The sequence below is a fragment of the Olea europaea genome, unplaced genomic scaffold (assembly GCF_002742605.1).
Source record: "Olea europaea var. sylvestris unplaced genomic scaffold, O_europaea_v1 scaffold439, whole genome shotgun sequence".
Lineage (NCBI taxonomy): Eukaryota > Viridiplantae > Streptophyta > Magnoliopsida > Lamiales > Oleaceae > Olea > Olea europaea.
Window position 1 is genome coordinate 103,850 of NW_019262696.1, and position 14,588 is coordinate 118,437.

The following is a 14,588-nucleotide window of genomic DNA, read 5'->3' on the forward strand; positions in this document are numbered from 1 at the left end:
TCTATAGTAATACTTTGCAAATTTCTTCTCGTTCAAAAATAGAAGACCATCTCCCGAAAATTTGATGTCCTCATCCCAATCGTAAGGTACAAAATCTCCTGTGAGCATGTAACTATCATTGAAATTGTCCAATGCTTGTTTTGAACATTTCAAATATTGTCTAAACCAAAGAAGTTTTGACATTGAAATATCGTTGCACGAATACAACATTATTATCTACAATGCATCGCTTGACAAATTTACATCTTAGATCTCCAAGCATATATCCATAATCAATATATAGGTTAGACATTGCAAAAAGTTTGTTATTTTACCAAGATTGGAATATTGCAACTACATTTGAAAAGTATAAGGAGAGAATACCAATACAAGATAGATTAACAATACGGGGGATAGCTAAAGTATACAAACATAAAAGTTATTAAAAATAAATAAAAGAAATTATTGAAACTAAAATTAATTAAAGTGGTAATCAAAGTAAAAATATTTCCCAACAATGACACCAAATATTTGTTCTCTATGAAAGTACATACCTCAAGTGGATGGGTCGCATGCAAGTAATAAAGTGAATCCTTTGAGTTCGAATTGTCAATCTCTCAGTAATGTTTATTTTAGATTACACAAGTTTAATTAATTTAGTTTTCACAAGGAAACACATACGTTTAAGATTGAGATTTGAAAATAAGAAAAATAACTAAAAATCTACAGAATAAAATAAAATAAAATAAGAACACAAACACATGAAAATTTAAGATGAAAACATGGTTGAAATTTATGGTTCTGTTTAACCATCACCTAATTAATTTCTCAACAAAGCAATTAATTAATCACTCATTTACGATGTTAGACTAAATTTTCAATTTTAATTAATTACCTCTCTCGAGCGAAATTAACCCTAATTAATTGGTTTAACTTATTATATTTGAAAGTTGATTAAAACCAAACAATCGCATTAAATTTTTGTGAAAGTAGTTCAATGAGTCACCTAAAATTAGGGATATATCTCTGTTCTATAAAAAGAACTTAAGAGTATTTACTATTTGGTCTAAAATATACAATCTTCTTCCGAACGATGTGCAAATCACTAAACTCAATCATTTAATGGCCAAATAAATGAAAGGAATTCAACATAATAATAAATATACATAAAAATAAAAACTTTAATAGTAAAAAAAATTGAAATTAAGTAGAGCTATGTTAAATTACTTCCATAAATCCTAACGCAAATATTTAGCCGATGTTATATAAAAGATAAAAAGTAGAATATTTTATGCAATACATTTCAAATAAAAGATAATAATGAAGAAAATACAAGAGTAAAGATAAAGCCCTTCTTGGAGTTAGATTCTTGATGGTTTGATCTTGATTTTTCCCAACTATCTCTCCAAATGTATTCTCCTTGTACTCTTGGTTTTTGCCCAAAAAAAAATCCCAAGAAAATTGAAAGCAAAGAAAATGAAAAATGAAAGGAAAGAGGAAAGAAAATGAACATAAAAGAGAAGAGGAAGCTGAATCCCAGAATGGTTGTCCCGTTTTGCAAAACCGTAGAATATCTTGTAAAAATTGCAACCCAAGTCCCCAAGTTTTGAAAAAAAATATAAAATGGATCCCACACATTTCTTCAATTAAAATGTGGCAGTCCCTAGACAATTGCATGCTAGGTCCTTCAACTTTGATCTTGTACAATTTGGTCATCAGATTTTTTACTTCCATTTCAATCAAGCCATTCATAAATTGCAACCTAAGGTCCTTCAACCTTTTGACCTATGCACTTTGGTCCCCAACTTTACTATTTTGTATATTTTTACTCATTTTTTCCTCATTCCATGGGTATTTTTGACCTACAAAAGCAATTGTTACCTAATTATGAATAGAATTTCATTCATTTAATCAATAATAGATCAAATGAAGTGCCCAATAAGTGTTTAAAAATAAACATATCAATATATAAACTTTATGCATTAAGTGTTGATACTTGAAATTTTTTATCAATATAATTTTGAATAAGTGAAGGATTATTATACTTTGTTAGACAGTTATATTGGTAGGAAGAATTGGATAAAAAAAAATTACCATTGAAAAAAATAAGACGATATGAGATCAAAATAAAGGGAAATTGGTGGAGAGGCAAAATAAGCCCAGCGATGGGATGGGCTATGTGCGATTGCATGGTTGCATTATGGAAATACAGGTTGGTTTTGATTTGTAGCATGCGATTGCACGGCTTATAACCATGCGATCGCTTGGTTATTAAAACTAGTCATTAATTTTGATAGTTTGGTGATTTCATAAAAATTGAAAAGTTGGCAGTAGTTCGTAGATTGTGAATTGAAAACTATAAATAAGTGATAGTTTTCCATATTCTCATACATATTCAAACTTTATTTTGTTCATCAAGTTCTTGTAAAAAAATACAAGTGTTTAAGTATTCTCTTTTTAAATACTTGATTAAATCTACAAATCATTTGTTGGTGGAGCCCTTTAAACACTCTTAAATTTTTTTAGAAAAAAATATCGTTTAAATACAACGATCACGTGTTTAAGTCTATTGTTATTGCAATTGTGTGCTCTCTCATTTTCCTATCTATCATATTTACCGACAATCTCAAACATTATTTTAATTGAGAATGAGACAACCATGGCGACATTTAAACTCATTATGTCAATCATATGTTCAAATGCATTTAATATTTCTAACCATTAGCCACCCTTAGTCTTGATGTGCAAGGAGTAGACCTGACAAGTTGACTTAATAGAGTGACTGTTGTAGAAAGACCACATTAATCAATCATAGAAGATTTTTGTATATAAGATCATCTAGGAAAAATGCCTCGTGTACTTAGAGGCCAGCATTTCACATTGCCTTGTCTCATCGATAGAGCTTCGACCTCTCTATAAGAGTCGATGAGCCCATCACCTCGACTATAAAAGGGGCCTCGGCTAGGCCAAGTAGGATTGTGATGCAATGTACAGGCTTGAGTTTGCTTGTGACGTGGCTATCATGCAACCATGATTGGAGCCTCTTCAGATGAGGCATAACAAAATCTATCTTGTTAAATGACGTTCATTAAAATAATTGTTTTCTAGGAAATTTTTTTCTTTTACAATGGAACCTGAAAAGTTGGTCAATTAGGGATTGGTTCATCGGATTCTCAGTTGAACTTTCAGTTGATTAGATTTTGATATTCTCGTATGCTGGCAAAAAAATGAGAAATATTATTCGATGTTGTCTTTGATGACACATGATCTACTAACATCGTCGGTGTCAACCCTAGCATCGGAGCTAATTTTTAATGTAGGTAGCTAGGTTTTGTCTAAGGAAAGAAGTAGGTTGAAAGAGAATAAATTTAAGGCTCTAACGAGTTTGAAAGAATGACAAGATGTAGACTATCGAATACAACATAAAATGGTTAGTGAAACTGCTAAATATTTTCAACAATTATAAAATGGGTTAGACTACATGTACATTATGGTGTCTATAAAGATATCCATAATGTACAAGTGGAACGTCATTGGAGAATTGAAAAACAGTTTTTTCATCCCTCTAATCATGGAATTAGGGTGTCCATAATGTACATATAGAATTATCCTTATAAAATTCATAGGTTTTTGGGATAAAAATTTTTAGAGGTACTACTAAAATTTGGATTTTGTTAAAAAATTGTGCAAAAAATTCTCATTTGTGTATAATTTTAACTTTGTATACATATTCTAGTCGGTCCTAAATCTTGATAAAGAAAGAAAGTTTTTACAAATTTATAATCTTACATTTAAATTTTATTTTTTTTTTACCAATTTATGTTTTCATTATACTTTTAGTGAAGAAAGTGTATTTTTGAAAGAAAAAAAGGGCAAGTGTGCGTTCATCCCTCCAATGGACGAGATTGTGGGGTGACTCGAGCCCATTATCATTGAGGCAATCTAGATTGTCCCACATGCAAGCGCGAGCCAATTCTTTAGGCGATTTACCATCCCCAATAGAGACAACAACATTGATTTTGCGTTTTGAGTATAAACAAAAATGGGAGAGAGATGGCATATTGGCCAATTCTATTGGAGCAAATAACTTTTTTATAGAGTTTACAAATTAGTGTATAATGATTATTACAATTACAATGCGGAAAATAAAACCCTCAAAATGTACATAACCCGAACCAACCAACTCAAATTGTCTTCAACCTCTCCACCAATGTGTTTTGTTATGTTGAGCTCAGATTTCACACTGAGTCATGCATAGTTGTCTTTGGGAATGGTAGTATATATACCAATAGAATAATCTGCCAGATGCCACCAAGAAATTCGTCAGGGATATGCTTGGTTCACCCTATGCTTTCTCCCTTTGTTTTGTCAAGTCCAAATGAAACAAGTGAATACACATATAATTATAGAGCCAAAAATATTTAAATTCAAAATTCAAAATCAATGACAAGTGATATGACTAGATGTAGAAATTGACCATTGGATTAGTCTATGGTCTACAATTATACCAAACTAGCACAATCCTTGCCAAACACTCAAGGCCAATAATCATGCCCTAAGTGGATTTAAGTAATCCACCTCACAAATCTTCACCTTAAATTATATATAATCCATCAAATTTCCCATCTACAAGTGATATCAATTAGACCTTATTTCATCACCATCGCTCACTCCAGCTCAGTACCTGCACAATAATTAATCATTATCAATTCTCAGTACTTTTGTTCCAACATTTGTAGGGTTATCATCAATTGCAATTTTAAGCAAAATAAAATCATTGTAAGCTAAATATTTCCTAATTAAGTGATACATCATCTCAAAATGCTTAGAACATTTATGATAAACATGATTTTTACACAACATCAATGAAATTTGACTATTAGTAAAAATTATAGGATTATCATTCAAGAAGTTTAATTCACATAGAAGGTCTTTTAACCACATACATTTATTTACAGCTTCATTTAATGTAACATATTCTACTTCAGTACTGAAAGCATAACTATAGATTGCAACTATGATTTTCAAGTGATACGTTTATCATTTAAAGTGAAGAAGTAAGAAGTGATAGATTTTATTTGATCTTTATCCCCTGCAAAGTCAAAATCTACATATGTTTTAAGCTCTAATTTTTCACTTCCCATTTTTAAACACTAGTCCTCTTTTAAAGCTCTAGCTAGATATCTTAATAGCCATTTAAGTGCATCCAATAAAATTTATCTTGGTTAGACATAAACCTACACAAAAAGCTAACTGTATATGCAAGGTTCGATCTCGTCGTCATCGTATAATACATCACAGGCCCAATGGCATTAGCATTGGGAACATTACTCATTTCATGAATTTCTTTTTCAATTTTAGAGCATTGTGTAGATGATAAATTCATGTGTATAGCTAATGGTATATTGACGACTTAGCAAAATTCATACCAAATTTGGTTATCACTTTAATCAAAAAAGACTATTGATTAATATTCATCCTATTATCAATCATATTCCTTTGAATAACCATGCCAAGAATTTTTCTTGTCTCTCCTAAATCTTTTGTGTCAAATTTCGATTTTAAAAACTTCTTCATCTTTATGATTTTAGCTTTACAAAAGCTAACAAGCAACATATCATCTACATATAATAATGAATAAATCTCACGGCCTATATTAGAGTTATTAAAAAATAAACATGCATCAAATTCACTGATTTTAAAACCAATTTTAAGGACATAAGCATAAAATATTTTATATCATTGCCTAGAACTCTGCTTAAGACCATATAAGGACTTTCTAAACAAGCACACAAGTTGGGATTTTCCCTTACCTCGAGCCCTTGAGGTTGAGACGTGTAAATTAATTCATCCAACTTTCCATGAAGAAAAGTCTCTTAACATCTAGTTGCTCGAACTCCTAATCATATTGAATAACTAAGGCTAAGACTAACCTAATAGTTTTATATTTAATGATCGGTGAGAACACCTCGTTATAGTCCATCCCCTTTCTCTAATAAATCCCTTTTTTGCAACCAACCTAATTTTATATGTTAAAGGGTTTTTAGGTCTTACTCATTCTTTCAACTTGTAGGTCCATGTAAAATGGGTTACTTTTTTATCCTTAGTTTTTCAACCAACTTCCAAGTTTCATTTTTGTTTGAAGACTGGATCTCATCTCTCATAGCCTTTTTCCAATTTTTATAATTATTAATCGCTTCCTCAAATAAAGCTGATTCAACTGAATCCAAGGCTTTACCTGAAACTAAGAAAAATTCAATTAAATTTAAAGAGATGTATTCCAAATTAGGCCTCACTTGTCCTCTATCTCCATTTCTTACTAACAGATAATCATTTGAATTAGTATCTATAGATGTTTCTTGATTAAGGACAACACTTTCAGAAATTTCAAGTTCATGTTATTCTATCACTACTTCTTAATTGGATTCTTCTTGAGGTTGGATTTCACTATCCTCTAGATTATCATCTAATCTCTTCAATCTCTTCACCTCAAACTCCATTTTCTTTCCAATAAAAGATTCTCCTTTCTCAGTCTGTTTGATATGATTGACTATATTTTTAAGACAAGGCATATTGAGTTCAATGAAATTTACATCTACTATTAATAATCTTAATGCTTTCACACCTAAAACCCACAATCTATATCCTTTCACTCCCTCTGGATAACCTAACATGACATGCTTAGTAGCCCTAAAATCTAATTTAGCCACAACCTGATGTAGATAAGCCTCACAACTAAACACTTTAATGTGTGACAAGTCAAGGATTTTTCCATATTACAACTCTTGGGGAGTCTTGAAGTTAACATAACTAAAAGGTGACATATTTATCAAATAGGCAGCAGCACATATGACGTTACCCCAAAAACCTCTAGATAATCCCAAACTAATCATCATACGTTTGAATTTATCCATAAAAGTCCAATTCATCATCTTCGCCACCCTATTTTGTTGGGAGTATGTCTCACAATCGTGTGCCTCATTATATTGTTTCCCTTGTAGAAACTATCAAATTCAAAGTTGTAAAACTCTAAACCATTGTCCATCCTAAGAGTTTTTACATCCTTTTCCATTTGATTTTCAACTAAGATAAGCTAAGACTTAAACTTACTAAAAGTTCCAAATTTTAAATTTAAGGTGATACACCCAAACTTTTCTTAAGTGGTCATCAACAATGGAGCAAAAAAAAAAATCTGTTACCTCCACGTGTGGGATATTTTTCTGAACCTCACAAATCTGCATGAACGTAGTCCAGTGGTCTATTAGTACTATATTTACCTATCCCAAAGCTAACATTGTGTGACTTTCCTAGAACACACGTATCATGAAAGCTCAAAGGTGCGAAATTATCATTACCAAGTAAATTCTGGTCACTAAAATATTTCAACACCTTGTTCCCAGTGTGTCATATCCTCCTATGCCAAAGGTTTAATCTATCTTCACAGACTAAAGATAATGCTTCCTCTTTGCTATCTAAGGCTTTACCTTTAAGGACATATAACCCATTCCTCTGGGACCTTTCATAACCACTAGAAACAATCTTTAAAGTACCAACATGAGATTTGAACTCATAACCCTCTTCTTCTAGAGTGTCTAAGGAAATAAGATTCCTTACTAGACCCGAGACATACCTAACAGCTCTAATGTGTCTGATAATGCCATCGTGCATCATAATAGCAATATCTCCAACTTCTTCCACATTGTGTGTACGGTCGTCCTCTAAGTATATTTTTCTAGGATTCACATATTTGTAATTATAGAACCAAGTCTTAACAAGACACATGAACAGTGGCGCCTGAGTATAAAATCCACTTAGTGTTAAAATCAATATTAAAAATATTCATGACATGTATGTTATCACATGCACCATCTATATCAGTGTCAAAATCTCTTAACACAGTTAAAAAATGTAAACAATCAAGAAAATCACCTACACCAATTAAGTTTTCATCATCACTCTGTCGTGGTCTCTATTTCTTCTTAACGTCATTACATTCTCTTTTGAAATGCCCTAACTTGCCACAGTGGAAGCATTTTTTACCACTCTTATCTTTAGACTAAGACTTACCCTTTGATTTTTCCCTACCATTCTTGCCTTGAAATTATTCTTCCTTCGTCTCATTCCATCCTCTAATATGCAACTCTCTTTTCTCGAGCTAAGCTCTAGCTCACTAGCTCTAAAAGCATCAGTCACACTATCTTGGGTCAAAGTGTCCCTACCATACGTGATAATATTCCTAACATATATAGATTTCGGGCGTAGCATTTAAAAGTATAACTGCTAGATAATTATCATCAAATTTCTTATCATTGTGAGCCAAATACTTGACAAGTCTGTTAAAGTAGATTCAAAATCCTCCCCCAAAGAAAAGTTTTTGAAACAGATGTATTTGTTTGGAAGGGATTTTTCCAACAATAGCTAGTCAAATGCTTCCCACAACTCTTTAATAGTCTTATCTTGTTCAACTTATCCTAACACATCATTAGATAAATGCAATACAATCAAACTATGTTCAATTTCGTTCATCTCAGCATTCTCATCCGATTTAGCTTTTAACACATCAGGACATTTTTTTGGTCGTCAAGAGCTTTAGAAAATCTTCGTTAAATTAAAGTATCTTTCATTTTTTACTTTCAAATAGAATAATCTCCTTTATCATTGACTTGCGACAATTCAATTTGAGAGGCTATGGTAGCAAACAATGGCTTTAGAAAAAGTTTTACGCAAATGATTTACCCACACACAAATGCAAGCTTAAACCAATGTATATCACAAGAAGTAATACATAGTCAATATCACAAGAGTCAATATCAATATAGTAGCTAACAACAAAATCTTACAATTGTAAATTCGAGAGGGTGTTAAAATGCACAAATCGAGCGAACCAATATATCGGTTCATATTTTAAGGAAAGATAGGAGTCTTTATCGATCCAGGACCACTATTCACTGTCCTAAGTCATCCTGCATTTGTAGCAACCCTCAAAAACACCACCGAGCTGCCAAGGAAAAAGCTTTATCCTTTTCACCTTTCTGGCCGATGTTATATCTACTTTCAGCATGTACCAAACTAAAATCCAACATCCCTAGGAGGTCAAAATTTGCTGAAGGAACAAACTATCTTTTTTCACCATCGTCAAATTTCTTCGTATGCACCTTAACGCGTGCCCTCTTTTCGCTGTGCGAGTGCTCACGAGCAGTCTCCACAGCTATGCGTGTCTCACACATTGCACCGGCGGCTTTCACTCATCATATGAAGTCTGGTAGTGGTCCCATTCATCCACCAGGTTAGCAGATCCTTCAAAAATGGGTTTAAAGCCATGGGTAAACTTGTTTTCGACCAAACTTGAACCTCTTCGACTTCCAATCCAATTTTCAAGTTGTTTTAACACTTTCTCTTACCAGCCGAAGCTTTTATACTATTTGTAGAGTTTATAATGTAGTATCCAATGATTATTACAAGTACAATGCAGAAAATAAATTCTCAAAGTGTACAAAACCCGAACCATCTTACTCAAATCTTCTTTAGCCTCTCCATCAATGTGTTTTGTGATGTTGAGCTCGAATTTTTACCATATCAAATCATGCACCATCGTTCACCAAAATGACAATGGATATACCGAGAGAATAATCCACTAGATGCTATTGATAATTTAGTTGGATATGTGAACCTCTTGCACTTGGTTCCCGCTTTATGCTTTCTCTCTTTGTTTTGCCAAGTCCAAGCGAAACAAATGAATACACATATAATTATAGATCCAATATCATTTGAATTCAAAATTCAATATTAGTGACAAGTGATATGACTAGATGTAGAAAGTGACCACAAGATTATTAATTTACATCTAGTAGAGAATAATCCACTAGATGTATTAATTTTCATTGTATTGTCTACAACTATATCAAACTAGCACAATCCTTACCAAGCACTCAAGACCAATAATCATGCGTCAAGTGGATTTAAGTGATCCATCTCGTATGTTTATTAATGAAAATTAATACATGTTTAAAAAAAAATTATATTCTCCCAAAGTTTGGGTCTTTCTAGGACACCCAGGTAGAAGAAAAAATGGAATTGATATAATTTTTAATGGATAGAAAAATGCTTGCTGTAATGAAGATTTTGCATTCAACGTAAGCACTGGAACTTACTGAGGTGCCTCTTTAAATAGAAAAAAATACAGTGAAACTAAAAAAACTACATTGCACAAAAATCTCTAAGATTCAAAATTTAAACTAATCTGATATGTTGCATCGTTCTTCAATCTGATATGCTATTTCTCATGCCAGATATATTGCATCTCGTTGGATAAACATTTTAAGTTTGAACTAGTCATCCTTGGTTTCTTTTATCACTCAACACACTACCAGTATATGAACATGTGGCTTTATCACTTTGAATGTGAGGATCTTCTTCCTTATCTCTCCATGATTGTAGGGACTCCTTGTAACTCCTTTTATTCTGACAAAGATTTGTATTGCCAGCCTGTAAAGTGTTGCCAATACAGGTGATCATTAGTTGGCCATAATCACATTCCTTTGGCATTTTTCAGTATAAGCAAGGCTTTTGGTCAAGGTATTTATCTAATTTTGGCTGACTTGACATAGTCTATAGTGATTATACCATTTGAAACTAATTGTCTTATCGAGCTATGTCTGAATCCAATGTGTATAGCCTTTTTATTGTATATATGGTCATAAGGTTTAGACAATGTAGCTTCACTAAAGCAATGAATTTCTTAGCAATTCCCCTCTCTTATTACATGAAGCAAGGGCTATGAACTTAGCTGCCATGGTGGAGTTCACAATGACATGTTTACTTAAAAACATTTTCCATGTCCCTTCAAGCTATTTAATTTCCTTGTGGATTTATTTCTCTTCGCTAAGAAGAATGATTTCGTGCTGAATATGATATTGCAAGCTTTTGATATGATCAATAAACTTTCCTCTACGAACATACAACCAATTCCCTTTCTTTGCAACAAGTAAAATGCTAGTTGCTAGGTGCTCCTAATGGAGGCGAAGAGAAGGGTTCGATTAACTGTACTTCTAGGGGTTATCTTGATGAAGTTTTGGAGGAAAAATAACTGGTCAACATAATATTAGAGCAAATCTAAAAGCCACCCATTTCATTAAATCGTATAAGTGTAAGGATTTGATTAGAAATAAAAAAACAAATAATAATAATAATAATAATAATAATAATAATAATAATAATAATAATAATAATAATAATAATACTCCGGCGTAAACTTGAGCATCTTTAAATCAGGTGATGATAAAAATGTAATCTTTTTAACAGTTTAAATTTTTAAATCAATTGGTTCAATTCACAATTCACAATTCACAATATTCAATACTTAACATTGTAAAATAACTCATACCTTTTCTTTTCTTTTTGGCTTGGCGTGTTAAGTCCAGTCTATCGTTTATAGTATAAAAATTTTACAGTTTCAACAAATGAAATGATGACGAAGTCATATAATTGATGATACAATATTCATGTATGGGTATGAAACTTGTAAACCCCAAGAAATCGGTTTTGAGGCCACTAAAAGCTCTAATAAATATGTCGGAAAGAAAATAAAATACTATGAATTAGAAACGAAACATATAGATAAGCTGTGGCTTATCGATTTCTATTCTAGCTATTTCTGCTAAGGCCATTAGGAGGAGGCATTTTATCAATTTCTATTCTAGCTAATTCTGCTAAGGCAATTATTGGATCAACGGTGACTTATCGTAATAGAAAATCAACTCGTATTTTTAAATCATCTTGTATATGTCTATCTGGACCTACCTCCTGTGGCTCACGGTCTGCTCAAGTTATGTGATCCAGACCTCATTCTTTGACGTTTTTCTTTTTAACATTTCTACAGTGTATTCACCGTTCTGCTAAAGTTATTCGATCCGAACTTCACTGTTCGACTTATTCATTTTCATATTTCTACAGTGTGATAATGACAGATAAAATGCGCGATTCCTTCAATAGGTATGATAAAACCTAAACAATCCCTACTTCATAATTAAAAGAACTCTATTTATTTGCCGTCCTTATCTCTTAGGACTCGTAGTAAGATCCAATACCAAGAACCAAACTCGATGTACAAATTTCAAACCGATAGGTTTACAATTATCCCCACATAAATAAATAGACAAAGTCATAAAAGGGATAGATCAAAAATCTTTTCTAGGAAAATGCCAAATTGTCACGTGAAAATGGGACAAGATACAAGAGAATGTCCTTCTGTGAATATGCCTCCCTTATCGACACAAATAATGGGCATGTTGTCTTGGTATTAACTTCATCTGGATAATGAAATGAATTTGCATGTGGTAGTGTCTATCGAGGGAAAAACTCATGATGCATGCAACATGTACAAACCACTATTGTGAAAGAATTCTACAACCGTCGACCCACACATTGATTGGAAAAGATAAAACAGAACATTACAATAGTAAGATTTTAGTTTTTAGAATTGTTCTGAAAATAGGTAAAAAAAGATTCAACTTCATAGTTATGAAAGTTAACACAATGACGTGTTGGGATATAAGGAATTTTCTTAATTTAAATCTAACCTTTTTTCTTTTTGTTGATTTATTCAACTAAAGACTTTTGTAAAAATGGCATGTATGTGTCGTTTAATAAGTTATTTGGTAGACGTCTAGTTTTCTAGTTAAGATTTTCCACTTCTACAATTTTGTGCAAGTGGCGAAAAATTTGAAGTCGAACTTGTTTGAATGATATAGGGAACTTATTCTTTTTTTTTTTTGTCGGGGTTCTCGTGACATGAGGAATTATGAATTGATAATATTAGAATAAAATAGTTGAACAATGTGATAGTTTTTTCAATAATTTTTATTTTATATATCACGACTAAAGTAGAATACATATTTATACTTATACAAAACTGAAAAGTAATATAAAATCATAAAAAAAATTATGTCAAGGGCATATTTGATAGAATTTATTTAGGAAAAATGAGTTATTGAATAGTATTTTTTTTATTTTTTTGAAAGAATGTGTGCTTAAAAAATAAAATTTTTGTATCGATATGCATGTAGAATATTTTATTGTGTGAATGTGTAGTGAAAAATGAGACTGTAACAAACAATTTAAATTTTTAAAGGATGACAAATAAGGGCATACTATCACATTTAAATAGAATTAGTTATCAAAGATGCAAAAATCTTGAAGATCGTGAAAATGTTATCACGTCTTTTAACAATGAATTGTATTTTGATCAAGCCTAAGTTAAATTAAATTAAATAATTCAAAAAAAAAAATATCATGCATGTGTATTCTTCAATCCGGTTTAATACCATACTAAATAGGTATTAAAAAAATTAGAAACTAGCGAAACATTTTAAAAGATTTTGAAAATATTCTACATCCTTAATAATATTATCACATTTTCAATGTAACATGTTCATAACATTAAAATCAATATGTAAGCACAAAATATATAATTTAAAAAATCTTGATAATATTTTACATACTTAATAATATTATCATATTTTCAATGTAACATGTTCAGTAAATTAATATGCACAAGTGCAATGTCCTGTTTATTTTTGTTCAATTAATCATTCTAAAATGTGTTAGAGAAAAGATTATATTTAAAAATTGGCAAATTGGTAAATATGTCACACCTTATTTTTTATTTTATTTATTTCAGTATCATTTCTGTTGTCTCCATGACTATAGGGACCTTTCAAAGAATAACACTTAAATTGATTACTCATGAATCTTAATGAAGGAACATCGAACATGTCACATATGCGTCGTCGTTATAGGACTAGTCAGTAGTTAGTATGGATTGAATAATCATATAATTATCACTTTTTCGAATTTATTAGCCAAATATAGTGATTATAATCTATTTTTACAAAATATAGTGCTCTTGAAATATTTACAAATTATAAGTCATTTTCAACTTCCAATTAATGGGTTTAAACCAATTAGGCATGGCAATGGGACGTGAAGGCAATTACCATCCCGTTGCAATCCCATGGATTTTAAAAAAGTAGGGTGGGCGCAAGCTATAGTAGGGCAAGGATTAAAAAAATATGTATTTACCACTCTGTTTAATTTATTAATTAATGTTTTATTTTTAAAATATGATCTAACTTTAGAAAACATATAAAAATTAAACAAATTAAACAATACGGGATGGGTTTGAAAAATTCGAGACGAAGACCATGATCCTAATCCTTATCCCGTTTACCATTCAAGGCGAGGATCTCCCCATCTCATTCGGATCAGACAAATTAAGTCGAGCCGAGCCAGCTCGTGAATCCAAGCTCGAGACTCAGTATTAGCTCGTCAAAAAAATGTTTGAGCTTTTTGAGCTCTAGCCAAGCTCAGGCTTGACTCATCCCCAAAAGACAGGCCTTGGCCCTTGCTTTGGCTCGAGCCGACTCATGGGCTTTTAGATTATTTTAATCGAAAATACAAATAAATCATCAATTTACTAACTACAGAATTAATTTAAAAACCCGACCATACGGGCCCACATACATATCGGCCCATATTTGACCTCTTGCGGCTGGTGGGCTGACTTCGGCCATATCTCATTTTTGAGGCTTCGATCGAGCCTTGACTCATAC

The 14,588-nt window shown here is 31.8% G+C and overlaps 1 protein-coding gene across 1 annotated transcript in view; it reads right to left on the reverse strand.

The window, feature by feature from the left end:
• Window positions 1–10,311: 10,311 nt before the first annotated feature.
• Window positions 10,312–14,588, reverse strand: part of LOC111387937 — a 15,153-nt gene continuing 10,876 nt past the window's right edge. Inside the window, exon 9 of the mRNA XM_023012571.1 lies at window positions 10,312–10,464. Coding sequence (XP_022868339.1) covers window positions 10,312–10,464 — 153 coding nt within the window. The remainder of the gene's footprint in view (window positions 10,465–14,588) is intronic.